Source organism: Astyanax mexicanus, chromosome 22 (assembly GCF_023375975.1).
Source record: "Astyanax mexicanus isolate ESR-SI-001 chromosome 22, AstMex3_surface, whole genome shotgun sequence".
NCBI classification, from domain to species: Eukaryota; Metazoa; Chordata; class Actinopteri; order Characiformes; family Acestrorhamphidae; genus Astyanax; species Astyanax mexicanus.
The window spans coordinates 32477015-32504277 of NC_064429.1; the positions used below are offsets into that span (position 1 = coordinate 32477015).

Sequence of the window (27263 nt, forward strand, 5' to 3'; positions counted from 1 at the left end):
AAACAGACAGAATAAGTAGACAAAAAGACAGGACAGGCAGACAGACAGGATTGGTGGACCATTAGATAGAGAGGGCAGGTACTGTAGATGGTGAGACAGACAACAGGATAAAGAGACAGAAAGACAGGATAGGTAGGCAAACAGACAACATATGTAGAAAGAGAGACAGGACAGATAGACAGGATTGGTAGACCATTAAATAGAAAGGGCAGGTAGATGGTCAGACACACAGATATTATAAGTTGACAGACAGGTAGAATAGGTAGACAGATACAGACAGACAAAATAGGCACACATGACAGGTAGATGTGAGACAGTAGACAGGCAGACAGAATAGTCAGACAGACAGGTAACATCTTAGCAACCACTTAACATCTTAGCAACCACCTACCTTATCAATCTGCATTTACACCATACTAACACTTTTTAGCAATCAAAACCTATACCTTAGCAACACCTTAGCAACCACTTAATAAAGTCCTAGCAACCATCTTCCTTAGCAATCTACACTTACGCCATACCAACACTTTAGCAACCACTTAACAACATTTTAGCAACCACCTACCTTAGCAATCTTCATTTACACCGTACTAACACTTTTTAGCAACCAAACCTATATATTAGCAACACCTTAGCAACCACTCAACAACCCCTTAACAACAAACATATCCCAGCAACACTACTGAGCTGGAGTCATACTCACTGTTGTTTTTCAGCTGCTGTTATTACACTATTATTACACAGTTATTACAAATACATATAAACATATAGGTATGTATAAGTTAATTCTACAGTAAAGTCATGCATTCATTAAAAAAATGTTTTTAATATATTATTTGTTTTTTACTTGCATTTCTTTTCTAAAAAAAGTTAATTTAAATACGTTAAAAACGTTATTTAAATAAAAAAAATCTGTTTTTGATTAAACTGCACTACTTTTATTTACAGTAAATAGTGTAATCGTATAGCATCTTACTGTAAGACAGATGAGTAGGAGCATTAAAAAAAATATATGTATACAGTATATGCCTCATCATCACCCATCATCTCACAACCTGCCAGCTAATAATTGCTGGTCTATTGAGAATGTAAAATTGAATCAATAGCTATTTAATCAAGTGTAATCGAGTGTCGATGTCAGCACTGGTTTATTGTTGCAATTCTGTTTCATTCACAGTTTGCGTTTACTGTTATTCTGCTATGTAATGAATACTACCTTATTGTTATTATAGGATGTCGGTCGTCAAGGTGTCTAGACGTATCCTGCTCTGAAGGTTCCCATCACTTATAAAGTTTTCAAATGCAACGTACCGCCCTCCCAACCGCTCTGCACGGCTATTGATTACGCTATTGATTGGTTTGCTTGGCCTCTGCTTATAAGGAAACCATGCAGCAACAAACCTAAAAGCATGTAATACATGCTGGATATATATTTTGGTTTAACCCTTGAGGCTCCAGACTGGTGGCTGTAGAAAACATGGACATTGGTATGTTTTTGCCATTTGTTTGCCATTGATTCTAAAAAAATGAAGCTAAAAATTTGAGTGTTTTGCCTATTGGCTATCTAAGCCAGGCCTCTGCCATACCTATATCAGATCAGCTTGGTCGCAACCATTGCTAATGCAGCGTTAGTGATGTTGGATGAGCCTGGTTGTAGGCATTGCTAACATAGAACTACCAATGTTGGATGAGCCCAGTCACCAGCATTGCTTAAGCAGCGATTGTGCTGTTGGATGAGCCTTGCTGTCTCTATTGCTAACATTGCATTACTAACGTTGGTTGAATTTGGCCACGGACATTGCTAATGTAAAGTTAGCGATGTTGGTTCAGCCCTGTCACCGGCATTGCGAATGAGAATTTAGCGACGTTGGATGAGCTCAGTCACCGGCATTTCTATCATGGCATTACCAAAGTTGGACGAGCTTAGTCACTGGCATTGCTAATGTAGCATTAATAATGTTGAATGGGCCCTGTTGTCACCATTGCTAATGTACCATTACTGTTGTTGGACGAGCCCAGTCACCAGCATTGCTATCATGGTGTTAGTGATGTTGAATGGACGCTGTTGTCACCATTGCTTATGTAGCATTACTGTTGTTGCACGAGCCCAGTCACCGGCATTGCTATGGTAGTATTACTGATGAACAATGGGCCCTGTTGTCACCATTGCTAACATGGCATTACTGTTGTTGGACGAGTCCAGTCACCAACATTGCTATCATGGCATTAGTGATGTTGAATGGGTCCTATTGTCACCATTGCTAATGTGCAATTACTGTTGTTGGACGAGCCCAGTCGTCAGCATTGCTATCATGGAATTACTGTTGTTGGAGGAGCCCAGTCGCTGCCATTGCTATGGTGGTATTAGTGATGTTGAATGGGCCCTGTTGTCACCATTGCTAATGTGCAATTACTGTTGTTGGACGAGCCCAGTCCCCAACATTGCTATCATGATGTTAGTGATGTTGAATGGGCCCTGTTGTTACCCTTGCTAATGCGGCATTACTGTTGTTGAATGAGCCCAGTCGGCAGTATTGCTAACGTGGTCTTGGTGATGTTGAATGGACCCTGTTGTCACCATTGCTAACATGAAATTACTGTTGTTAGACGAGCCCAGTTGCCGCCATTGCTATGGTGGTATTAGTGATGAACAATGGGCCCTGTTGTCACCATTGCTAATCTGCAATTATTGTTGGTGGACGAACCAGTCTCCAACATTGCTAACGTGGCATAAGCTAAGCGATGTTGAATGAGCCCTACTGAGCATTACTAATGTGGCGTTAGTGATGTTGAATGGACCCTGTTGTCACCATTGCTAATGCGCTTTAAATTCGATACCAAAAAAGTCGAAATGTCTCGGCACTACTCACTACCAAAAGGTCTCATAAATGTGCCAAACATGCTCACTCACTCTCACGCTGTCTCTCCCTAACTCACGCTACCTCTCTGTCTTTCTCGCTGTTAAATAAATGCATTTTGTCAGAATAAATATCATTTTTTTTTATTTTTTGTTACAATTTAGAAAAAGGTATTGAAAAAAGTATTGTTTGGGTATTGGTACAGAATTCACAGTATCATATCAGTACTGGTATTGTAAAGGAAAAACGTTAAAACGATACTGAGCTATATCAGTGTTGTTGATGTTGGTTGAGCCCTGTCACTAGCATTGCTAACATGGCATTTGCGACGTTGGATAAGCTTGGTAAGCAGAACCGTTAACACAGTGTTAGCATTGCTGGGCGATGCCGGTAGTTTTGTGGGATTAGGCTCCCTATTGAAAATAAAAAGTAGATTAAAGTATACTTTTGACATTAAATATATGTGTTTTATTTACATTAGAGTACAAATTTGCTTCTTGTTTCTGTCTTTTGTAAGTAGCACACTTCTAGTATACTTTATTAGCTATAAAAATATATTTTAATACACTGTACTACAATTTTTAGCGTGTTACAAATGTACTTAAAATTTTAGATATGACATTTAAATGTTATTTAACACTGTAGCATAATAATAATAATAATAATAATAATAATAATAATAATAATAATAATAATAATAATAAATTTTATTTGTAGTGCACTTTACATTTGGACACAAATCTCAAAGTGCTACATAGTAAAAAGCAAAGTAAAAAAACACTATAAAACCACCAATTAATTAAGAATGGTAAGTTCTTCTAAAAAGAAATGTTTTTCGTCCTTTTTTAAAGCTATCTATTGACTGAGGAGCTCTCAACTCGTCAGGTAGCGCATTCCACAAGCGAGGTGCGGCAGAGCAAAAAGCCCTATCACCCATGGTACTGAGCTTAGTTCTGGGGAGGAGGAGACGGTTTGAATTTGCAGAGCGAAGGGATCGTGATGAGGTTTGCGGTGTGAGAAGTTCTTTCAGGTATAGAGGAGCATTGCCATGTATGCACTGGTAGGCAAGGAGGGAGACCTTGTATTCGATTCTGACAGAGACAGGAAGCCAGTGAAGTGATTGAAGAACAGGTGTAATATGTTCATGTTTCCGTACTCTCTTCAGGATTCGAGCAGCACTGTTCTGAATATACTGTCGTCTCTGAAGGCTCTTGTTTGGGAGCCCAAAAAAAAGTGCATTGCAGTAATCCAGTCTTGAAGAAACAAATGCGTGAACCAGCTTTTCAGCGTCTGACACAGTGAGGGTAGGGCGGAGTTTGGCAATGTTTCTAAGATGATAAAAAGAAATCTTACAGAGTTGTTTGATATGATATTCAAAGTTTAGTTGTTGGTCTAATTTTAATGCCAAGATTGGTAACTGTCGTGGTTAGAGGAATGGTGTGACCTGATACTGTAACACTGGCTATGGGAGATGACTGGATCTGATGTGGCGTGCCAATCAACATCACTTCCGTTTTTGCACCGTTCAGCTGAAGAAAGTTGCTTTCCATCCACGCTTTTAGCATATAATTAACTTTTTATATTTTCCTACGAGCATTGAAATACATTATAACTGTTATATTAATGTAATACCTAAATATATTTTGAAACATTTCACCTATGCAGTGATTTAATTAACTTCCTAAATTGTTATGATTATGATGATATATTGTAATTTAAGTTGTTTTTTTTTACACACTTTGCTAAAAATGAACAAAAATATATATGAAAATAGGTATTTTAGAAGTATTCTGAATTACATTACACTAAAAGTGTACTTCATAGTCTATTTACAATATTTAAAATACACTATATTATACTTTTTTTAAAAAGTATGATCAAATTTTGATTTCAAACATTTCATGAAAGCATAATACTATTATTATTATTATTATTATTATTATTATTATTATTATTATTATTATTATTATTATTATTATTATTATTATGTACTTTTAATATTTTTTAGGTAAGGACATTTCTCAATATGTTTTAAGTACAATTAAGTATATATATTTTTTTTCACCAAGGCTGGTAGCGATTGAAAAATATACAGTTTACTGTTAGCATTTAGTTAGCTAGGCTAGCATGCTCTGTTCTGTAAATAACACAAATGCAAACCCAAAACCGTAACCATGCTAACGGGTCCACAACCCGGCCTTTCAGTGGAAAAGCAGCCTGTGTTCAGTCCATTGCTTTTCTACAGTTGTTGGTTTGTACGAATGCCTGGCGCTTCTTTCCAACACAGATTCTTCAGTAGCAGCTGCAGCAGGTAGGTTGGACGAGCTTTAAACAACGCTGGCAAAATCCCATTAAAATTCCAGCGAGGAACCATGGTGGCCAATTTGCTGTCGTTTCCAACCTGCCTGCTTTTAAATTGCTATAGCCGCACAGTCCAGCTCACAGGCATTTTTAAGTATGTGTGTTAGGTAGCAGTTCCAGAGAACAGAGACGCATGGAGAGATTAGTCCCATGGGCTTGATGGGTCAGATAAAACCAGTATAACACAGTGTAAAACACAGATTGAGCTTATTCCTAGGACTGGGGCTTCCCCTGGGTCTTCGTTTTTTTTTATTAATTAATCTAATGATTATTTTGTTGATTAGTCAATTAATGACATGGAGCAACATTATGTTTTATCATGAGACAATTATAACCACTAGGCCTGGCGGTAACGTGTGGTGCCGAATACTAGGTTTATGTGATCTATTCATTTAGCAGTATTACATCACAGAGCTGACAAACGGCAGGTTTAAGTTCATTTTTTGGGTACCACTTTAAAATAAGACTACCTTTATAAAGGGTTTATAAATGATTTACGGTTAGTGTATTAATGGTTACTAATTAGGTTGTAAATGCCTTAAAAATCATTAATCAATAAATCAGTTATAACACATAATTAGAAATGGCATTATATCCCATCTATATCTAGAGACTGTATCTGTCCAGTATCATTTATTTCACTTTAATCCTGGATATATGGAGATATTTTTGAAGGGTATTAATAGGATTATTAGTATCATGTTATTCTGGATCATTGCATTCTGTTATAAATCTGATTAAATTATTGTATTTTTTAATGTGTATATATATATATATAAGCAATCATATAATTTAATTTTAATTGAGTTGCAGTATTGTATTCTCAATTTTTTATTTTATTTTATTTTTTTAATTCAGTGTTTTGTCATATCGCCAAGATTATCGTTATCGCGAAAATCATGAAATATCCGTGAAATATCGTGATATTATTTTAGGGCCATATCGCCCACCCCTAATTTTTGTACTACTCATTTTTGTATTTTCATATTTTTGTATTTTTTATATATTTTAATCTGCTCTCCAGCTCTTAACACCAAAGCGCTCAGGTGCTATCCCTCCTCTCAGAGCCCGTTACAGTCCAACATGTCCACTAATGACCAGGCTTCCTCTCATTTCCTCTGTGTTCGGAGTTTACACATGTCAAAACATGCACTGCGGGCGTCCGGGTGGTCCAGCGGTTGCAGCAGTAGAGCCGTGAGAGGAAGCCATGGTGTGTTATATATTAGATTCAGCGCTGAACCTCTGCGAGTGTCAGGATGTGAGCGTTCCTGAGTGTTAGAGAAAGTGCAGAACAGGCTTTGGATTATCCACACTGTAAAAAGTGTAGCCCTGCTCAAATTAAAAAAATTGATGTCCATTTGTTGCATCTAAACTATTTGACTTCACTCAATCTAAATAAAGTCAATTGTTACAACCTTATTATTTTATTTTGAAATAAACCCTATTACTTCACTCGACCCAATATTAATTATTCACCTTGATCCAAGTTAAATTCTTTACATTTCAGTTTCGGAACCAAACTAATACATTTAAATTGAACCGAACTTAAAAAAAAAAACATGGCAGCATATTCAGAAGTTCCAGAAGTTACTGTGGCATGGAAGAGGACGGATTACCAGCGAGATTCGTTTCAGTGCTCTCTTGCTCTTTTTATTTTGCTCTGAGGAGGACACTAAGAGCTGGATTTACGTGGGATTCCACTTTTGAAAGTAAAACTAACTACAGCTCCAACGCAGCTAACCCCACTCCCACACACAGAAAACACACAAAGGGTGAGGCACAAAACAACCACATAACTGATAACTACATGAATAATACTAGAACAGTGATAATAAAACATGACATGAAACTCTGGGATAAACAGTAACATAAACACGCAGAAAAACACCCACTTCCCCCAACAGGGTGAGCTCCCATAATTCCTTGCGCCCCCCCTCCAGTCCCGACGCCACAATACCATAAGCATGCGTTGCTATCTGCGAGCGCGTTCAGGCACTTTCTCCCTCTCTCATTCTCTCTCTCGCGAGCGCGTTCAGGCACTTTCTCCCTCTCTCCCTCAGAGCTCTGAAGCACTTCTCTACAACTTCTCCCGTGCTCCACAGTGCGCATGCGCACTTCATGTTTGATTCAAATTAAAAATATTACATCCTTATCTCTTTTCTTCGAGTATGATTTCAGTGGAACCAAAACATTTGGTTTATTTCCTTCAGAATTGTAATTAATTTAGTCTGAATCAAAATTGACACATCAAAATTCAAAAAGGTTGAGTTTCACAATAAAGTCAATAATTGTACTATGTGTTCAATCATATTTATTAGCTTGAATGAACAGCTCCATGCTTCACTTTTTACAGTGCATTTGAGTTTGGCTTGAAGCCCATTAGCTGGGAAATGTGTACCACTGGTGTCGCCTGTCCGTCTCTGTGGAATACAAATGGACTGGAAATAGTCTGAGTTTAGCGCAGTAGGGTTTAAATTGCCAGAAGTACCTATTATGTGTTCAAAGCCTTTTCCCCCCGCTGGAGTTAGCACTTAATGGCTATTATGAACATCAAAGCTAAGTTTGGTTCCTCCGTATTGATCAGAGAAAGTTCTGGAACAGGAAAGTTATTATTATTATTTCAGGTTTGGGGGATATCGCTAAGGCTCATTAAAGGGCATTGTAAATGATTACAGTGATGTTAGAAAGAAAATCAGCTCAATTCAGTCGGCTTTCAGTCAAGTAAATCCAATTCATACTTAATTCAGTATTATTAAAAAGTTTCAGGAATGTAACTTAATATATCATTTTCTTGGTTTTCTCACTGGTGCAGTTTTAATGCTATATACGTGACTTGCCAACCTGACAGACAGCTAACAATGGGGTTTTAAAAAGTAAGAACCAAAGGTATCTAGTCTTTGATATTTTGCTTGTGAATCCAAGCACCGATTTGCGCAACTGAAACACAAACAATCAATGGCATCAAATTAACAATCTACATAATATGAGAGCTTAAACATATTAACCCTTGTGTGGTGTTCATATTTTTGTTACTCGTTTACTTTGTTACTTGTATTTAATTCAGCAAAATTAAGCAATTTTACATTAAAATGCTTTACACATGCTTGCTTCACCTAAATTGCAAGCAATATAAACAGCTTACATGGTTAATATTTGCCCTTTACCTTTCTTAAGTTACATTTCTTTCAAAATGTGCTACTCTTTTTTTATTAGTTTTTTAATAAAATGTAAAAGAAAATGAATTTAACTCAAGATATGAGTAGAAAATTTGTTTAGTTTCAAATTTACAAATGAAGCAATGTTTATTAGCCCTTGGCCAAACATACTGTATGTAATATAAATGTGTGTGTGTGTGGGGGGGGGGGGGGGGGTGTACAGTGTGTGTTTATCGAAAATGTGTTTTGATATATGTTTCTCACAAAAAAATGAGCCAATGCCAATGAGTTTGAGTTAGAAAAAATATTTTTTTAGTATCATTTGATGAAAAATGAAAACGGGTACCACAGACCCGAACACCACACAAGGGTTAAGAGATAACATATAATCTGCAGTTATACAACATGAATTGAAAATGTAAACGTAACACACATTTTAACAGCCGACATTATGATTTGCTAATTCAATATACTATCCAATCAGAATTGTACTGTTTTATTAAGCCTTTCCTAGTCATACATAAATGTCTACCAGGTGGCGGAAATGTGATACTAAAAAAAAAAAAAAATGTTTGAGTCCCGTGACTTTTGCCATGTTTGATGGAAGCAAAAACCACTGCCCTGACCTGTTGGATACATGTGTTGGATATGTCCTGTATTGAATGTGGATGTGATTTGAGTTGTCTTTTCGCATGGACAATTCTAGCCAGACACTGCCGGTCACCATCATTTGCACTGATCCACTGTGCTGTCCACTGTGAGTGGTAATTTCTGGGGTAATTTTCTCTTTTATGGGGGGTTTTTATCCTCTGTGATTTTATTCCTGTCCAGAACGATCATGTCTGTGTTTTTCTCAGACGTCCTCTGAGAGAATTACAGGCTGAATTATCTACTGTTTTTTGCTGAACTCTTTTTCGTGGTCCTCCGATAAATTTAGTCCCGTCCGGACGCACATCTATAAGTTTCGTTTCCTCACGTTTAATAAAATAGCTATTGTCCACCGTCGGGTCAGATGGAGGTCAGAGCACATACTGCAGATTCTGATACAGTAGAGAGTTTGGGTGGAGGAGCTGGAGGAGAGAGAAAAAAAACCTTGATCCAGAGGCACTGTAGGTATTATGAGTTAAATAACACTGCTGAGGTACATTTGCGATTAGAATAGCAAACTAGCCAACTAGTTAGATGCATGTGACTAGAATTGCATTGCTTAGGTACATTTATGAGTAAAATTCATCACTAAGATGAATTTATGACTTTAATATCACTGCTGAGGTACATTTGTGATTTAGAATAGCAAACTAGCTAGCTAGTTAGATAAATATGCGTCTAAAATTGCCTTGCTGAGGTACATTTGTTATTAGAATAGCAAATTGGAAAGCTAGTTAGATACATGTGTGCTTAGAATAGCATTGCTTAGGTACATTTATGAGTAGAATAGCATTAATAAGCAAAATATATGACTAAAAGTGCACTACTGAGGTAAATGTGTGGTTAGAATAGCAAACTAGCTAGTTAGTTAGATAAATGTGTGACTAGAATTACATCTCTGAGTTTCGTTTCCTCACATTTAATGAAATAGCTATTTGTCCACTGCCGCGCACCATAATTACACTTTGGGCGCTTGGGCGTTTCCATGGAGATCCACGTTAAAAAAACACAACAACGAGTGGAAATGGAGGAGCTACTGAACACACAACTTCTGATTTATAAGATTATACCCCAAAACTTATACAGCTGTCATCCATTCCTAACCTACAGTGCCTGTTAATAGTATGGACCTCTTGAATTCAATCTTTTTTTTTTAACATTATCTTATTAAAATGTTCCCTATTGTAGATTAATAAAGCTAAAGTCATCAAACTATGAAGAAAAGCATATGTAATTATTTAATACATTAAAAAGTTTAAAAACAGAATATGTTTTGCTAAGGAAGTAGTTTTGCACATCTCTGCTGGATTTTATCAGTCAGTTTTATGAGGTAGAGTCACCTGGAATTCAGGCTTTCAGTTAACAGCTGTGCTGAATTCATCAAGAGTTAATTACTCGAATTTCTTGTCTCTTAATAAAGTGTTTGAGAGCATCAGTTAAAGTAAAGTAGTGAAGAGGTAGAGTTACAGGTATACAGTGAATAGTGAATAATTGAGTGATGTTCGAATCCAGATTATGAGAAGCAAGAACTACTCAACTAAATAAAGAGTAAAAATAACTTTTTCTAGAAATGTATAAGTATCCTCAAGTGCAGTCTCAAAAAGACCATCAGAAACGGATGAAACTGGCACTCATCAGGACTGTCCCTGGAAAAGAAGAGCAAGAGTTTATCATAGTTACCAGCCTCAGAAACCACAAGTTAACAGCTCTCCAGATAAGAGCACCTTAATGTTTTGCAGAGTATTTTGGTTTATTTAACACTTTGAAGTTACTGCATGATTTCTTCGTGATCTTCAGTAAAAAAAAAAAAAAAAAAAAATCTGTAACACTTTCTATGAATGTCATCTCTATAAGACTCTATAAACATACTCATAACACATTATAATGCATTCATAAGGCATTATAAACATGGCTATACATATTTATAAAAATGTATAATTCATCATAGCCATGTTTATTATGCATCATGAACTGTGATTATAATGCGTTAATAGCTGTGTTTATAACATGTTATACATCAATACCAAGAAACTCAGTCCAGTGTGCAGACTGTATCATGACTAAAAAAGCTTCCAACTTATAAACACCCCCTCAATAATCCTATAAATATATTTTTAACCACTCATGAATTATTATTATACTTGTCTTGAATATAATATTAGTTATAGTCAATTATAATGTATTATAACAGGTCTTTGTGCGCTCTAAGTAAAGTGCCAGACTTTCATTGTAGGACTAGATTATTTATGATAGAGATATACTATTTTAACACATATATTATAAGCAGAGCTTATAATGTATTATGATCACGGGTCATAATGCTTAATAAACATGGCTATAATGGGTTATGTATTTTTATATATATGTATAGCCATGTTTATAATGCCTTATGCATGCATTATAATGTTATGAATGTGGTTATAGCATCTAATAAAGATGACATTCATAGAAAGTGTTACCAAAAAATCTTTTTTTTTTTTTTTTTCTTTTTCAGATCAGACGTGTTGATGCCAGAAATGGGGAGCCCTGGTGAGCATGCCCAATAATTTAAATATTTTTATGACTTCATTATCTGAGATTTATCTGATTGAAAGTGAGGCATTTCTATGCTTGTTTATTGTGCCTTTTTTTTTTGGTTTTTTTTAGGAGCGAAGAAATTCAGGAGCGATCACCAGGACGGTGCAACTGGCCCATATTTCTACAGTGATGAAGCCAAATGTGACCAGAATGTGGAGACTTTCATGAAGTGCATCAAAGCATCAAGTGAGAATCTTGATGTTGATCGTTTTTTTTTTTATTATTGTTTCAATTAGTTCTGGGCAGTGTGACCAAAAATGTCTATCACTGTATTTTATATTTTATTTTTTTGTGCATGACTGGGCTTTAATATAGGTTTAATATAGGTTTGTTACTCTACTGGTAGGAGTACATATATCATAACACACTAAAGCTGTAATTGAAGGTTTTGATTACGACTGGGTCCACTTTGTCCCACAAAATTACACAATATATGAAGAAATCAGATTTTATTCTAAAAAAAAAAAAACTGCTGAAGAATGTAAATTATAGACAAAAGATCCGCAAACAGCTTTAACACGGCTTCCTTTACAAAACTAATTATTTTAAATGGTTCAATAACACTAAAATACTCAATACAAAATACATTTTAAGGATTCAAAAAGAGATATTTCTCAAAAGTTTACTTTTTTACTGTATGTTGTCTTTTTTGTCTGTAAGTGAAAATCAGTAATGACTGTGCATAAGGCTTTATAATGTGTTACGAACTTATATGAAAGCTTCATTTGAGAAATCACACCTGCGTATCATAATGCATTATACCAGAATATACCAAATCTGTGTTATAGTGCATTACTATATTGTACAGTGTTCTTATAAACATATATTATAAGGCATTATAAGACCTTTCTTTGTAAACCCTTTTACTTGTAGTTTATAGTGCGTTATGAATGTCACTGTAAGTACTTAATAATGAGTAATTATACAAGCTTATTATAATCGTTATAAGGTATTATGCATGTCATATAATGATGACATTATGAATGCATTCATAATGCATTATGAATACAGGGTTCATAGGAAGTGTTGCCAATAACAGCATTTAAAAAAAAACTACACTTCTGCTCTCAGGTGGAAGTTCTGAAGACGGTTTCACCGCAATTAAGATGACGGCGCTGGGGCGTCCGCAGTTCCTGGTAAGTGCAGGATCTGAGCATGAGTTCTGGGTTCAGAGAAGGTTCAGAAAAGGTTCAGATGTTCCGTATCGGACGCCGTCGCCGGTCACAGCTTGTCGTTTCTTGTTTCCACCTTTCTATAGGTGCAGTTTTCAGAAGTGCTTATGAAATGGAGATGCTTTTTCAGTTTCCTGGCAGCAAAGCAGGGTAAATATGGCCAAGAGGTGCTGGAGCAGAAACTGGACCTGGAGCAGCTGCAGGTAGAGGATGGGGTCAGATGGAGGTCAGAGCACATACTGCAGATTCAGATACAGTAGAGGGGTTTAAATCTCTGTAGGTTTAGACTGGAGGAGAGAAAAAAAAAATCCTCGATCCAGAGGCGCTGTAGGTATTAGTGTTGACACAATACCAAAAATATGACTTTTGATTAAATCTGTGACTAAAATGGCCTTGCTGAGGTACATTTGTGATTAGAATAGCATTGCTTAGGTTCATTTATGAGTAGAATTGCATCACTAAGATGAATTTATGACTTACATAACACTTCTGAGGTACATTTGTGATTAGAATAGCAAACTAGCTAGCTAGTTAGATAAATATGCATCTAAAATTGCCTTGCTGAGGTATATTTGTTATTAGAATAGCAAATTGGAAAGCTAGTTTGATACATGTGTGATTAGAATAGCATTGCTTAGGTACATAGCAGTAATAAGCAAAATATATGACTAAAAGTGCACTGCTGAGGTAAATGTGTGGTTAGAATAGCAAACTAGCTAGTTAATTAGATAAATGTGTGACTAGAATTGCATTGCTTAGGTAAATTTATGAGTAGAATAGCAGTAAAGAGTTTTTTGACTTAAAATTTATGACTAAAATAAATTAGTAAATTTGTGATTAACAGTTCACCGTAAGTGAGGTAAATCCATGATTATTGTGGCACTACAGAGCTAACTTTATGACTAAAACTTATGATTAAAAAAGACTAGTTAGCTAAATGTGTGACTAAAATGGCCTTGCTGAGGTACATTTTTGACTAGAATAGCATTTCCTAAGTACATTTATGAGTAGAAAGGTCGTACTGAGCTAAATTTACAACTAAAATTGCACTGCGGTAAATATGTGAATAACAGTTCACTTTGAGGTAAATCAATGATTATAGTAGCACTACAAATCTATATGTATGACTAGAATTTATGTTTAAAATAGCCTGGAGAGCTAGATATCTGAATATGTGACTAAAATTGCCTTTCTGAGGTACATTTATGATTAGCATTGCTTAAGTTAATTTATGACTAAAATTGCACTGCTGAAGTAAATTTGTAATTAGAATAGCAAACTAGCCAACTAGTTAGATACATGTGTGACTAGAAAAGCATTACTTAAGTACATTTCTGAGTAGAAGCGGGTAGGTAAATTGCAGGTAAATTTGTGAATAACCGTGAGTTCACCGTGAGGTAAAGCCATGTTTATAATAGCACTACAGAGCTAAATTTAAAACTAGACTATATTATTACAATAGTCTGATGCACCTAGATAGCTGAATGTGTGACTAAAATAGCCTTTCTGAGGTACATTTATGATTAGCATTGCTTAAGTTCATTTATGACTAAAATTGAAGTGCCGAGGTAAATCCATGATTATAGTAGCACTACAGAGCTCCCAGCTCTGGGGAAAAAATAGCAGACCACTTACAAATGATGGGTTTCTTTGATTTTACCAAATTGAAAACCTCTGGAATATAATCAAGAGGAAGATGGATGATCACAAGCCATCAAACCACCAAACTGAACTGCTTGACTTTTTGCACCAGGAGACAAGCAGCATAAAGTTATCCAAAAGCAGTGTGTAAGACTGGTGGAGGAGAACATGATGCCAAGATGCATGAAAATCGTGATTAAAAACTACCAGGGTTATTTCACTCTTAAAACTTTATAATTATGAATTGAAAAGGTCTGAAAGCTCTGTTTTATATATATATATATATATATATATATATATATATATATATATATATATATATATATATTTCAGCCATTTCTCATTTTCTATAAATATATAAATATATAAATAGCAAAATCAGAGAAACTGATTCAGAAACTCTTCATATTTTTTTTTCCAGAGCTGCATATAAATCATGCTGTATACGAGAAGGTATGATCATGTAAGATAAAATCATAGCTGATTAAATATATATATATATATATATATATGTATTTTTAAAAGTCTCATTATAGGCGTAGATGTAGAGAGTGGATAGCGGTCTGTACAGATAACCCTCTGTAGATCCTGAGTAAATTCAGATACTCTACAGCACACAGCAGATCAACTTCTTAAGCTTCTTCTGGAGGGTTATCCACTACTCCACTTCAGCTCAGACCCTTAATAGTTCAGACCATAAGCCCCGATATCATCCATTTTACCACAGAAAAGTGGGAAATTTCACACTGCAGTGTGATTTCATGCTGAATAAAACCTGGCGCCGTGTCGCTCCTGCTGGGCCTGAGGGCTGCCGGTGGAATGGGGTCAGAAGATAGAGCTCACTGATGGGCCGGCTCTGTGCAAATCTGCGTTCGGCACTGTACTGATGGCAGAATGGCAGCTTTTAAAAAGTATTCATACTGTTTAGTCGATTAGTCGATATAATCGACAATGTTGATTATTTAAATTTGTCGACTACAAATTTAATTGTCGAATAATCGTTCATTTGTAACAGTATCACATTACACAAAGTGCTGGGGACAAAAAAAAGCAATAGGAGACTAAGTTTGTGTCTCCAAAAGTGCCCAAACACAACAGATTACATATTAAATCACTAAATATCAGTTATTTCCATGTTTAAACAATGTTCAGATATTTAAATGTCATTTGAATCTCATGTTCTGCTGTTTCTATCGTTTTTAGAGATGGCAGAAATAATCGTTGACTAATCGACTAATCGAAAAAATAATCGTCAGATTAGTCGACTACCAAAATAATCATTAGTTGCAGCCCTAATACTGTTGGTAACACTTTACATTAAGTTTTGAATAACTAACATGAATGAATGCATTAGTTACCATGAATAAGACATGAGGTGATACATTAACAATGCTTAGGTAATGTTAATTTAACACAGAACTACAGCACTAATTAATTAATGTTATTTTCACATTAACTAACGTAAGAAGTAAAGCATTTGTTAAAACGAACAATAAATCATTCACAACACTTCATTAATAATGTTAACTAATGTTAATTAAACAAGTAACAACTGCTCTTCTTGTCATTTTCTTATACAGTATGCTGCAGCTATGCATACAGTAACTGTTATTTATTTATTAATTAAATATTAGTTCAAATATATTTGGCTGTGATAACACTTATGCAGTGGTAGCCAGTTACTTGTTTTATTTAGTGATCTCAGTTAACTAATATAATTAAGCAATAGAACACGAGAGGGAGTGTGTTATCGCGAAGTAACATCACGGCTAGAAGGCGAGTACTGTAGATCATCACAGCCGTGATGTTATTCGCGATAACACACGGCCTCGAGTGTTCTATTGCTTCTATACAACAGTTTCTTTTTTTACTAAATAAATAAAGAAAATAAATCAAAGAACTTTAAGAAATTCAGTTTGAATATGATTTAATATGGACTGAGCCTTCCGCCAAAAAGTAGTTCCACCACAACTTAACTACATACAGTGTATGGTTCAGGCAGACTAACACCACGAAAGTTAGCTTGAAATCTAAATTGGGAATAAGTGAAGATGGTAACGTTAGGAGCGTGAAATAACGCTAATACTCTCCTCTCCTGCTCTGTGGAGTCGTCTTCAGGTGAAAACCGCGAATTTTAGCATTTCTGCTTATTTTCCTGGGTGGTGTTGGTTTTAGCTAGCTGGCTGGACTGTGGTTAGCTTAGCGTAGCTTGCTTTAGCTCAGCATTAACTTAGCTTAGCCTAGCCTGGCTGGTTAGCGTTCTGGCTCTCAGACGGCATTAACCGAGCGATTTTCTTTCCCTTTTTTCCACGAAAGACGAGCCAGCGCTGCGGGCTGCGGGCGAGCGTGCCGCGGCTGAGCGCTTGTCTGTGGATGGATTTAGGTTTTTTTGCATAATCTAGATTGTTTAGAATGTTTTTTAATAGCCAAAACTGTCAGAACCCACGTGAATTCAATGTTTTGGAATATCTAAATCATATCCATATTGTTTTTAATGGTCTAGGCAGCCAATAACTCAAATCAGATAATATTAATTAAATCAATATTGAATCAGTAGCTGCATGAGATTAGATTTGGTATCTACATTGTATTCAGATAGTTTTTAATAGTCTAAACAGTTTGAAACAACATGAAATCACTGGACACATTCAGGTAGCTGTGCCATTAAAATAGCAATCCGCCAAAGTCAGAGCTCACTTGGCTCTTAAAGGGAATGATGAGCAAGTGACACTTTAATTGGTTTATTTTTACATAAAGCCTAAAACACATGCCTGCGTGTTTTGAGCCGCACGAGGTGTACTTTTCCCGTCGTTATGATAGCAAAGACTGACACTCACACATCCTAAATCCAGCTGCACAGTTGACAGCTCATCTATAGTTAGTTAAATTAGGGCTCAAAGAGTTGCGGTATCCTGATTTGACCAAGACTGCAGTAATTAAAATGCACAGCAGCGCTGCGTACCTGCTGTAAACCCGCTGGAGCGTGCTGAGGTATCAGCGGAGGCATGTTTTCTCTGTTCCAGGCGTTCCTGGAGAAGCTGGGAGCCGAAGGCGACGTTCGTGCCTGGTTCGCCGGTGAGAAGCTGAGCTCGTCAGGGTGAGAAGCTGCTCTCCAGATCTGAAATATCTGTTATTACTCCACAAAAAGAGGGTCTGCCCAAACGCCGTCTTCAAATGATCACTTCTGAAACTTTTAAATGAGCTGAGGGAGCTGCAGCACTTACAGGTTCAGCTGAAGTGAGAATCACCATCATCCGGCTAATTTAAAAGTTTCATCTGTGATGAAATGAAGAGGGCTTTTTAGGTAATTCAGCTTATTCTTCTGTGCGGCTCGGCTACGTTTCTTTAACTGTGGCTTTAATTGGATCGTTTCTTTAATCAGAGCAGTTATACGCTGTTGCTGAAGCAGGTAAAATATTAGATACAGCAAATTCAATGATAGAAAGTAATTTAAGTAGCTTTGTTCAGCTCAACTATATTCAATCCTGGCCAAAAAAAATAAACTAAACTAAGGCTAGGTTCAGCAGCATTAGCATTAGCCACTAACCCCAGAACTAGCAGGACGTAAATGCTGTCCAATAGCACTAGACTGAGAAAAACTAAGCATTCCCACCTAGCTTGTTTTTCACACAGCAAACATGCAGACAACAGTGCAATATACTTGCCTCTGAACAAAAAAAGCAAAAGAGCTAGCCCTACGATTAGCAGCTAATGCTAATGCTGCTGCACCCAGCCTTATTGCTGGAGAAACTTCACTGAAAACTCATCCTTATAACGCCTTATAAGCAAATTCAAAAGTAACAAGTCATTTAAGTAGCTTTGTTCAGTATTCATTCCTGGCCCAAAAAAAACTAAACTAAACTAAGGCTAGGTTCAGCAGCATTAGCATTAGCCACTAACCCCAGCACTAGCAGGACGTAAATGCTGCTCAATAGCACTAGACTGAGAAAAACTAACTATTCTGGTAACCCAGGTTGCTATGAGTTAGCGGTTCGTCCCACTTAGCTTATTTTTTCACACAACAAACATGCAGACAACAATGCAATATACTCGCCTCTGAACAAAAAAGTGAAAGAGCTAGCCCTGCGGTTAGCAGCTAATGCTAATGCTGCTGCACCCATCCTTAGTTCTAGAGAAACATCACTGAAAACTTACCCTTATAATTCTGTACTTCAGTGGTTTTACTGCTCCTTAATACCTTACTGGAAAAATTCATACATACAAATGTTAGGCACACTGTCGATTTTTGGGGGAAATGAAAGGATTTTAAGCGTGCCTTATAGTGCAAAAAAATGGGACTCACTCGCATTTAGGTGCTCTTATCTGGGGAGCTGTTATGTTAACTTGCAGTTTCTGAAGCTGGTAACTTACCTTCTTCTTACCTGGAGAGGTCCTGATGAGTGCCCATTTCATCATGTTTTGCACTTATGGATACTTTTAAAGTTCTTAAAATTGAATTTCAGATTGACTGACCTTTGTTTCTTAAAGTAATTTTTTAAGTCATTTTTTTTTTTTTTTTACAACTGATGCTCTTAAACATATTAAGCGACACGAAATTCAAGTAATTAACTCTTGATAGGTTCAGCACAGCTGTTAACTGAAAGCCTGAATTCAAGGTGACTTAACCTCATAAAACTGACTTTACTTCAAACTTTTGACTGGTACTGTATGTTTATATGTATATTTCTATTAATCTGTATTATTTTGTTCACATTAGCACCATTGACATCCTGGACTGGAACCGTCTGATTGACGAAAGGATGAAAGTTCCGGATCTTCTGGTGGTGCCGAATCTTCAGGTATGGAGGGAATTAACAGTAAGACTGGACTAAAAAGGCTGGTCAATTCTATTTTAATACTGTGAACACACTTTTTTGCAGTATTAAAAATATATTTTTTTCTGACCTATGTATATTTTACATTCCCATATGTTCCACTATCCATGCTAAGCACTATATATATATATATATATATATATATATATATATATATATATATATATACATATATATATATATATATATATATATATATATATTATTTATTATTTATTATATATATATATATATTATATATTTTTTTATTTATTTGCTGTTTAGAGGTGAGTATTATCAGCTTGTAGCTTTCTGCTTACCCCAGCTGCTGGAGCAGCATTAGCATTTAATCCGGTGCACCTTTTGTATTTTATTAATAGTGCACCTTATGATCCGGTGCAACTTATAGTGCAAACATATGGTATGGTATATGGCTGTACATATATACATAAACAGACTCTTAGATTCTCAGAATCATGTTTTTACCTAGTGAAGCCAATTCCATTACTGTAGCAGATGATAAGTCTTAAACAGCATATGTTCTTCTTCCTCGTTGAGCAGAGCGGGCGTCTGGAGCCTCTTCTGAGTAAATTCACAGAGGAAGAGGAGCAGCAGATGAAGAGGATCCTGCAGAGACTGGAGGCACTGGCTGAGGTGAAGTCTACATAACACTGTCTCTATTGTTATAAATACACACGCTAACATTTTAGTTTGGATGGTCCTTTGTAACTGTTTAATAAATACTCAGCAGGGTATCAAAAAAATAACAGGACTGAGTGCCAGTAACAGGACTGAGTGTCAGTAACAGGACTGAGTGCCAGTAACAGGAGTGAGTGCCAGAACCAGGACTAAATGCAAGTAACAGGAGTGAGTGCCAGAACCAGGACTAAATGCCAGTAACAGGACTAAGTGCCAGTAACAGGACTAAATGCCAGTAACAGGACTAAATGCCAGTAACAGGACTGAGTGCCAGAACCAGAACTAAATGCCAGTAACAGGAGTGAGTGACAGTAAAAGGAATAAGTACCAGTAACAGGAATGAGTGCTAATAACAGGACTAAATACCAGTAACAGGGCTGAGTGCCAGTAAAAGGACTGAGTGCCAGTAAAAGGACTGAGCGCCAGTAACAGGACTGAGTGCCAGAAACAGGCCTAAATATCAGTAACAGGAGTGAGTGTCAGTAACATGACTGAGTGCCAATAAAAGGACTGAGTGCCAGAAACCGGACTAAATACCAGTAACAGGACTGAGTACCAGTAAAAGTGCTGAGTGCCAGAAAAAGCAATAAATGCCAGTAACAGGACTGAGTGCCACTAACAGGACTGAGTGCCAGTAAAGGGACTAAATGCCAGTAACAGTAGTGAGTGCCAGAACCAGGCCTAAATACCAGTAACAGGAGTGAATGCCAGAAACAGGACTAAATGCCAGTAACAGGACTGAGTGCCAGTAACAGGTCTGAGTGCCAGAACCAGGACTAAATGCAAGTAACAGGAGTCAGTGCCAGAACCAGGACTAAATGCCAGTAACAGGACTGAGCGCCAGTAAAAGGACTGAGTGCCAGTAACAAAAGTAAGTGCCAGTAATAGGACTGAATGTGAGAAACAGGACTGAGTGCCAGAAACAGGACTGAGTGCCAGAAACAGTACCAAATACCAGTAACAGGACTGAGTTCCAGAACCAGGACTAAGTGCCAGTAACAGGACTAAATACCAGTAACAGGACTGAGTTCCAGAACCAGGACTAAGTGCCAGTAACAGGACTAAATGCCAGTAACAGGACTGAGTGCCAGTAACAAAAGTAAGTGCCAGTAATAGGACTGAATGTGAAAAACAGGACTGAGCGCCAGAAACAGGAATAAATACAAGTAACAGGACTGAGTGCCAGAACCAGGACTGAGTGCCAGAAACAGTACCAAATACCAGTAACAGGACTGAGTTCCAGAACCAGGACTAAGTGCCAGTAACAGGACTGAGTGCCAGTAACAAAAGTAAGTGCCAGTAATAGGACTGAATGTGAGAAACAGGACTGAGTGCCAGAAACAGGACTAAATACAAGTAACAGGACTGAGTGCCAGAACCAGGACTGAGTGCCAGTAACAGGACTGAGTGCCAGTAAAAGTACTGAGTACCAGAAAAAGCAATAAATGCCAGCAACAGGACTGAGTGTCAGTAACAGGACTGAGTGTCAGTAAAAGGACTGAGTGTCAGTAACAGGACTGAGTTAAATGTCCTTTTTCTGAAGATGGATAGAGTCTGGCTTGTGAAATTTGCTTCTCCTGTTGGAAGTCAAAAATCAGTGTTTCATAAAATTAGAATATTATATAAGACCAATTGATATTTTTGGCAGTGTGGGCAGTGTGCCAAGTCCTGCTGGAAAATGAAGTCCTCATCTTCATAAAAGTTGTCAGCAGCAGAGGGAAGCATGAAGTGCTGTAAGATTTTGTGGGAAAACAAAACTGCACTGACTTTAGACTTGATAATAAAACACAGTGGATCAACACATGTATATATATATATATATATATATATATATATATATATATATATATATATATATATATATATATATATATATATACAATTTCATGATTCATCACGTCTTGTTTGCTGGTCATTCATATACTGCTCATCTCCATCCTGCTCTATACTCACTCTGAGGGTCTGCAGGTCTGCAGGTCATGGTCTGGCAGCGGGATGCAGAGTTAGTAATGGAATGGAAGTGCAGAACTTCAACCTTCAGCTGTGTAACACAGCACGTCTGATCTGATGCTTTTATACAGGAAAGTGCAGTGAGTTCAGGGTCACTATGGGTCCTCTCAGGGTCAGCGGAGGTTAGGCGTCTGCTTCTGTCCATACTGTGGGTCAATCGCTGCATTCAGTTTACAAGACAAAATAAAAAATGGCTTAAAAATGTATGAGAACGTGGTCAGACAGATGTCTGGGTCTTCTCCGAACCTGCTGACCTGAAACTGGAGTTAACTGAGCTGAAATGGAGTTGACCTGGACCTGTGTTTAGTCTACATTCTATGGAAAAAAAAACATATAGAACGGCCATTTTTATCTCCTGAGTTAATGAAGTCAGTATAAACTGGCTTGGAAACAGAATAAAACTGTATTTTATTAATGTAATATTGGTTTACCACATGGTTTACGAATGTTATATCAATTGAAGATAATTTTCAATTAATGTAACATTCCTAAACCATGTGGTAAACCAATATTACATTAATCTTACAGTATTTGGGGCTCCGAGTGATCCAACGAGCTAAGCTCTGGCACTATGATGGGGAGATCGCTGTTTCGAATCCCGATCATGCAGCTTGCCATCAGCAGCCGGAGCCCTGAGAGAGCACAGTTGGTCTTGCTCTCTCTGGGTGGGTACAGTAGATGGAGCTCTTTCCCCTCATCACTCCTAGGGTGATGTGGATCAGCACAAGGCTGCGTCTGTGAGCTGAAGTATCAGAACCGAGTCGCTGCGCTTTCCTCCAAACGTGCTGAGATACTACTCGGTGCTGCATCAAATGCTGCATCAGATGCAGTTCAAAAAGAGACAGAGTCTGACTTCACGTGTATCGGAGAAGGCATGTGCTAGAAAAAAATTGGGAAAAAAAAAACAAAAAAAATTTAATGATGAAAGAATTTTGTTTGTCCACAGCTATAATTTTTGTGTGCAGCATGGGGTTTAGCATTGTCTTCTAGAAAGATACATGGACGTCTTTCTATCTTGGTGGCAGGAAATACAGGTGCGCAACTGACTCATTAAAACCCTGACAAGTCAGCCACTCAATCCTATCTTACCCACGTAGGAGCGCAAACCCAACTTTTAACTCAACAATAAAAAGAATAAAATAACATTGTTTTTCCCTTAAATGAGCTGCTGTTGTATCTTCACAGTGTGAACGAGGAGATCAGTATCTGTCTCTGCTGAGATGCACCAAAGCGCTGCGCTGTTAAGATACGAACGCGCCAACGTCAGAGCTCACCCGGCTCTGAAAGGGAATGGCAACTGGCACACTGATTGGTTTATTACATGTTACCCTCAAAATTAACCACAACCATGATTAATTAAGAGAATTAGTACAGCCTTTTAACTGTTTCGAGCTGAACAAGGTGTACTTTTCTTGTCGTTACGATAGCAAAGACACATTGACACGCCCTAAATCCAGCTGTGTGAGACGTCATTGACTGGTGTGCTATATATCACTAAATTCTTCTTTGTAAAGTGTGCAGCATATGGTTTAGCATTGTCTTTTTGACAAAATCATTTTCTATTTGTCTTGGCAGTAATGCGGAATTAATATTCCATTTTAAATCAATAGGTTTAATAGGTAAAACAATAGCTAATTGATTAGACACTGGGGGCAAGACTGCTCAGCAAGATTTAGGGCGTGCCAGTGTGTCTTTGCTGTCGTAACGATGGGAAAAGTACAACTTAGCATAGCTCTAAATTCACAAATGGCATGTGCTGATTAGCTTAGTGGATTTAATGGATTTTTAATTAGTGCAGGCATACGACATACGGCATAGAATAAATACGTATAGGAAGTATCGGTTTTAAATATATGTGCCAGTTATTTTTACAAAAAAAAGCAATTCTTGTCTGATACCAAAATAATTCCAATATTACTGTGTAATATTCCCTACTTAATAATGCCATGCATGCATTTTTTCAGCAAGACAATTCAAATCCACATGCAATATAAATATAAACAATATAACTCAAAAACAATTTTCTCAAAAGAACCCTATGAACTCTGTTCTTCATCATATTTTTTAAAGTGTTTAAAGATGTGATACCCGCTGTTGCTCTTAAACACATTATGAAGTTGGCACTGAAAGTCCCTGTTAATTTATGAGCGACACGTAACATGAAAAAACTGAGAATATTTTCCATGGAAAACTTATTTTAAATGCTGATTTCTTCATTTATTCTATTTGTCACAGCAGCTCGGCCTTTTTCACCACCTGCAGAGCTACAAATCCCCGCAGGACGCTGCTGGTTATCATCACATTAGTACCAATCTGTCATGTCTGAGCAGATCTGCAGAACGTGTGTAATATTGAGACGGAGCCGGTGGTGCTGTGCTGCTGCAGTGTGTAATGTAATGTATGATGTGTGTGTGTGTGTGTGTGTGTGTGTAGTACGCTGTGGAGAACAGTGTGAGGCTGATGGTGGATGCAGAACAGACGTATTTCCAACCAGCCATCAGCCGTCTGACGCTGGAGACGCAGAGAAGCTTTAACACACACAGACCTGTTATCTTCAACACCTACCAGTGCTATCTGAAGGTGAGAGGTGTATATGCACACACACACACACACACACACGTCTAAACACATGTACACACACACATATATTATGCATGTTACATTTGTGTCAAACACATTTATTTTCTGAATCAAACTGAGCTTAATTTGTACCAGATTCCACTTTCTCATCTTATTCTACATCATTTTAATCTTTAAAATCTAATTTAATATAATATAATGTATATAATTGTGTGTATAATTGAACAGTCAATCTGCGCTACCAAAGTCAGCATGCTCTAATGTCTCAAATACGGCACAGTGCTCAGCAAGATTTAGGGCTTGTCAGTGTGTCTTTGCTATCGTAACAACAGGAAAAGTACACCTTGCGCCGCTCGAAATACTCAAAAGGCATGTACTAATTCTTATAAAGAAGAGTGTCACTTGCGTCGCATTCCCTTTAAGAGCCAGTTGTGCTCTTTGGGGGATTGGTATTTTAACGGCGCAGCTACCTGGATGCGCCTACGTTGAAAATTTACAGCCAAGATAGCAATGAACGTCTGAATGCTGGCATTTGTCTAGGTTGTATTCAGTCATTTACCTAAACACAACTCAGACCACCTTCCAGACCACCACCGACCAATACAGTGCTTTGCAAAGAGACAATGTTTTACTATCCCTTTTAAATCCTACCCACACCTCACCCCACCCACATTAACCCAACCCCGTCCCCCATATAGATTCCGCACACATCCACACCACCACTTCCAGTTCACCTTACTCTCAACCATCCCTCCCCACCCAACCATAACACATATACACAATATATACACAAAACAGACATAGTCTATCACTAGAAAATGATCATGATAAAAGTAGGAACTTCACATCTTTAATTCCATTCAGCCATATCCTCATTATACCTGGATTTGCTGTATTGACTCTAGCTGATGATAATTCTAAGTAAAGGATATTTATTGCCGCTGCACTTTTTTAAACACAGTCTTTTCAATGGGACATGCAGCACAGTCCTTACAAATTTGTAATGTCCTTACAAATGTAGCAACACATGCACAGACACAAACACACACACATACACACATATATATATATATATATATATATATATATATATATATATATATATGTACATATATATATACACGACACAAGTCTCAGGAAATATAGTAATTAGTAATTAAAGTACCAATGATGGATATGCGAGGATATCTGGTCCTCAGAAAGATAGCAAAACAAACATGCACACACACACATACAGTATATATACACACAGACACGTTTGTTAATCAACCATGTGAAAAGACAGACACATCCTGTGATTGTGGGATGAAAAACATACTGCTCATGTAAACAGCATGGAGCAGCAGCAGGGACAGCGCTTGTTTTTAGCAGTATATTATCTGGCATATATATTAAATTAAGCTGCTCTTTATCAGCAGATTAGATCAATTAAATATAAGTACTGTATATTTGATAGCTGGATCGTATTGAGACCGGATCACGTTCTCAACAAAAGTGAACCACTCCAGAAAAAAAAAAAAAAAAAAAAATTGGGGGCCGAGGCAGATTATGGAGGAAGTTGGGGTCAAACTTGCTGGCATAATTAATTGCGTTAAAAAAAATAATAAATAATGCGCTACTGACTCCAAATTAATCACGTGCAATAACGTTTTACTGCTGACAGCCCTAATTATGATCACATCCATAATGCATAGTAAACATGGCTGTAATGTCTAATAGAAATTACATTCGTAGAAAGTGTTACCATTTGAGTTATACAATAATTATTAATAAGTGTTAATAAGCAGATGTTTATAAGCTGATGCGTTTCCTGTTCTCACAGGAAGCGTATGATAATGTGAGTATGGATGTGGAGCTGTCGAGGAGAGAGGGCTGGTGTTTCGGGGCTAAGCTGGTTCGGGGGGCTTATATGGACCAGGAGAGAAGACGAGCAGCAGAGATGGGCTATGAAGATCCCATCAACCCCGACTACGAGTCCACAAACCGCATGTACCACAGGTGAGAGAATCTCCAGCATAAACTGACAAATATTTCAGTAAAGTGAATTAATAGTGGGCAGTCTAAAAAAAATGTGTTTGTGAGTAACAGAACAGATGCTAAAGTGCTAAATCCCCAGTGATCCTATAAAAGTCCACAAAAACATACTGTAATTGGCCTGACCATGTAGGTATATACAGCTCTGAAAAAATAAGAGAGCATTTAAAAATGATGAGTTTCTTTGATTTTACCAAATTAAAAACCTCTGGAATATAATCAAGAGGAAGATGGATGATCACAAGCCATCAAACCACCAAACTGAACTGCTTGATTTTTGCACCAGGAGTAAAGCAGCATCAAGTTATCCAAAAGCAGTGTGTAAGACTGGTGGAGGAGAACATGATGCCAAGATTCATTTTCTGCTCTAAATGACAATATTTTTATTTGTAATTTGAGAGGAATGTTGTCTGTAGTTTATAGAATAAAACAAGAATGTTCATTTTACTCAAACATATATCTATAAATAACAAAATCAGAGAAACTGATTATTTTTTCCAGAGCGGTTTATGTGGAGAGGATGACCCTATTATCCCACATTATACAGCACAATGCTACCCAATAGAGGTGGGCGATATGGCTCTAAAAAATAACATCACATATTTTATGGTATTTTCGTGATAACGACATAAAAAAACTAAATATATATATATATATATATATATATATATATATATATATATATATATATATATATATATATATATATATATC

General features: G+C 37.0%; 1 protein-coding gene across 3 annotated transcripts in view; it reads left to right on the forward strand.

Moving 5' to 3' along the window:
* The window catches only part of prodhb (proline dehydrogenase (oxidase) 1b), a 52206-nt gene that overhangs the window by 15559 nt on the left and 9384 nt on the right, over positions 1-27263 (forward strand). For all 3 annotated transcript variants that reach the window (XR_007428899.1, XM_049470592.1, XM_049470593.1), the window contains exons 4-12: positions 11517-11551; positions 11669-11785; positions 12671-12735; positions 12858-12974; positions 17436-17509; positions 19130-19211; positions 19788-19880; positions 24369-24515; positions 26338-26513. Coding sequence is in view for 2 of the 3 variants with exons in the window: in XM_049470592.1 (XP_049326549.1) it covers positions 11517-11551; positions 11669-11785; positions 12671-12735; positions 12858-12974; positions 17436-17509; positions 19130-19211; positions 19788-19880; positions 24369-24515; positions 26338-26513 (906 nt within the window). In the remaining variant the exon portion in view is untranslated. The remainder of the gene's footprint in view (positions 1-11516; positions 11552-11668; positions 11786-12670; positions 12736-12857; positions 12975-17435; positions 17510-19129; positions 19212-19787; positions 19881-24368; positions 24516-26337; positions 26514-27263) is intronic.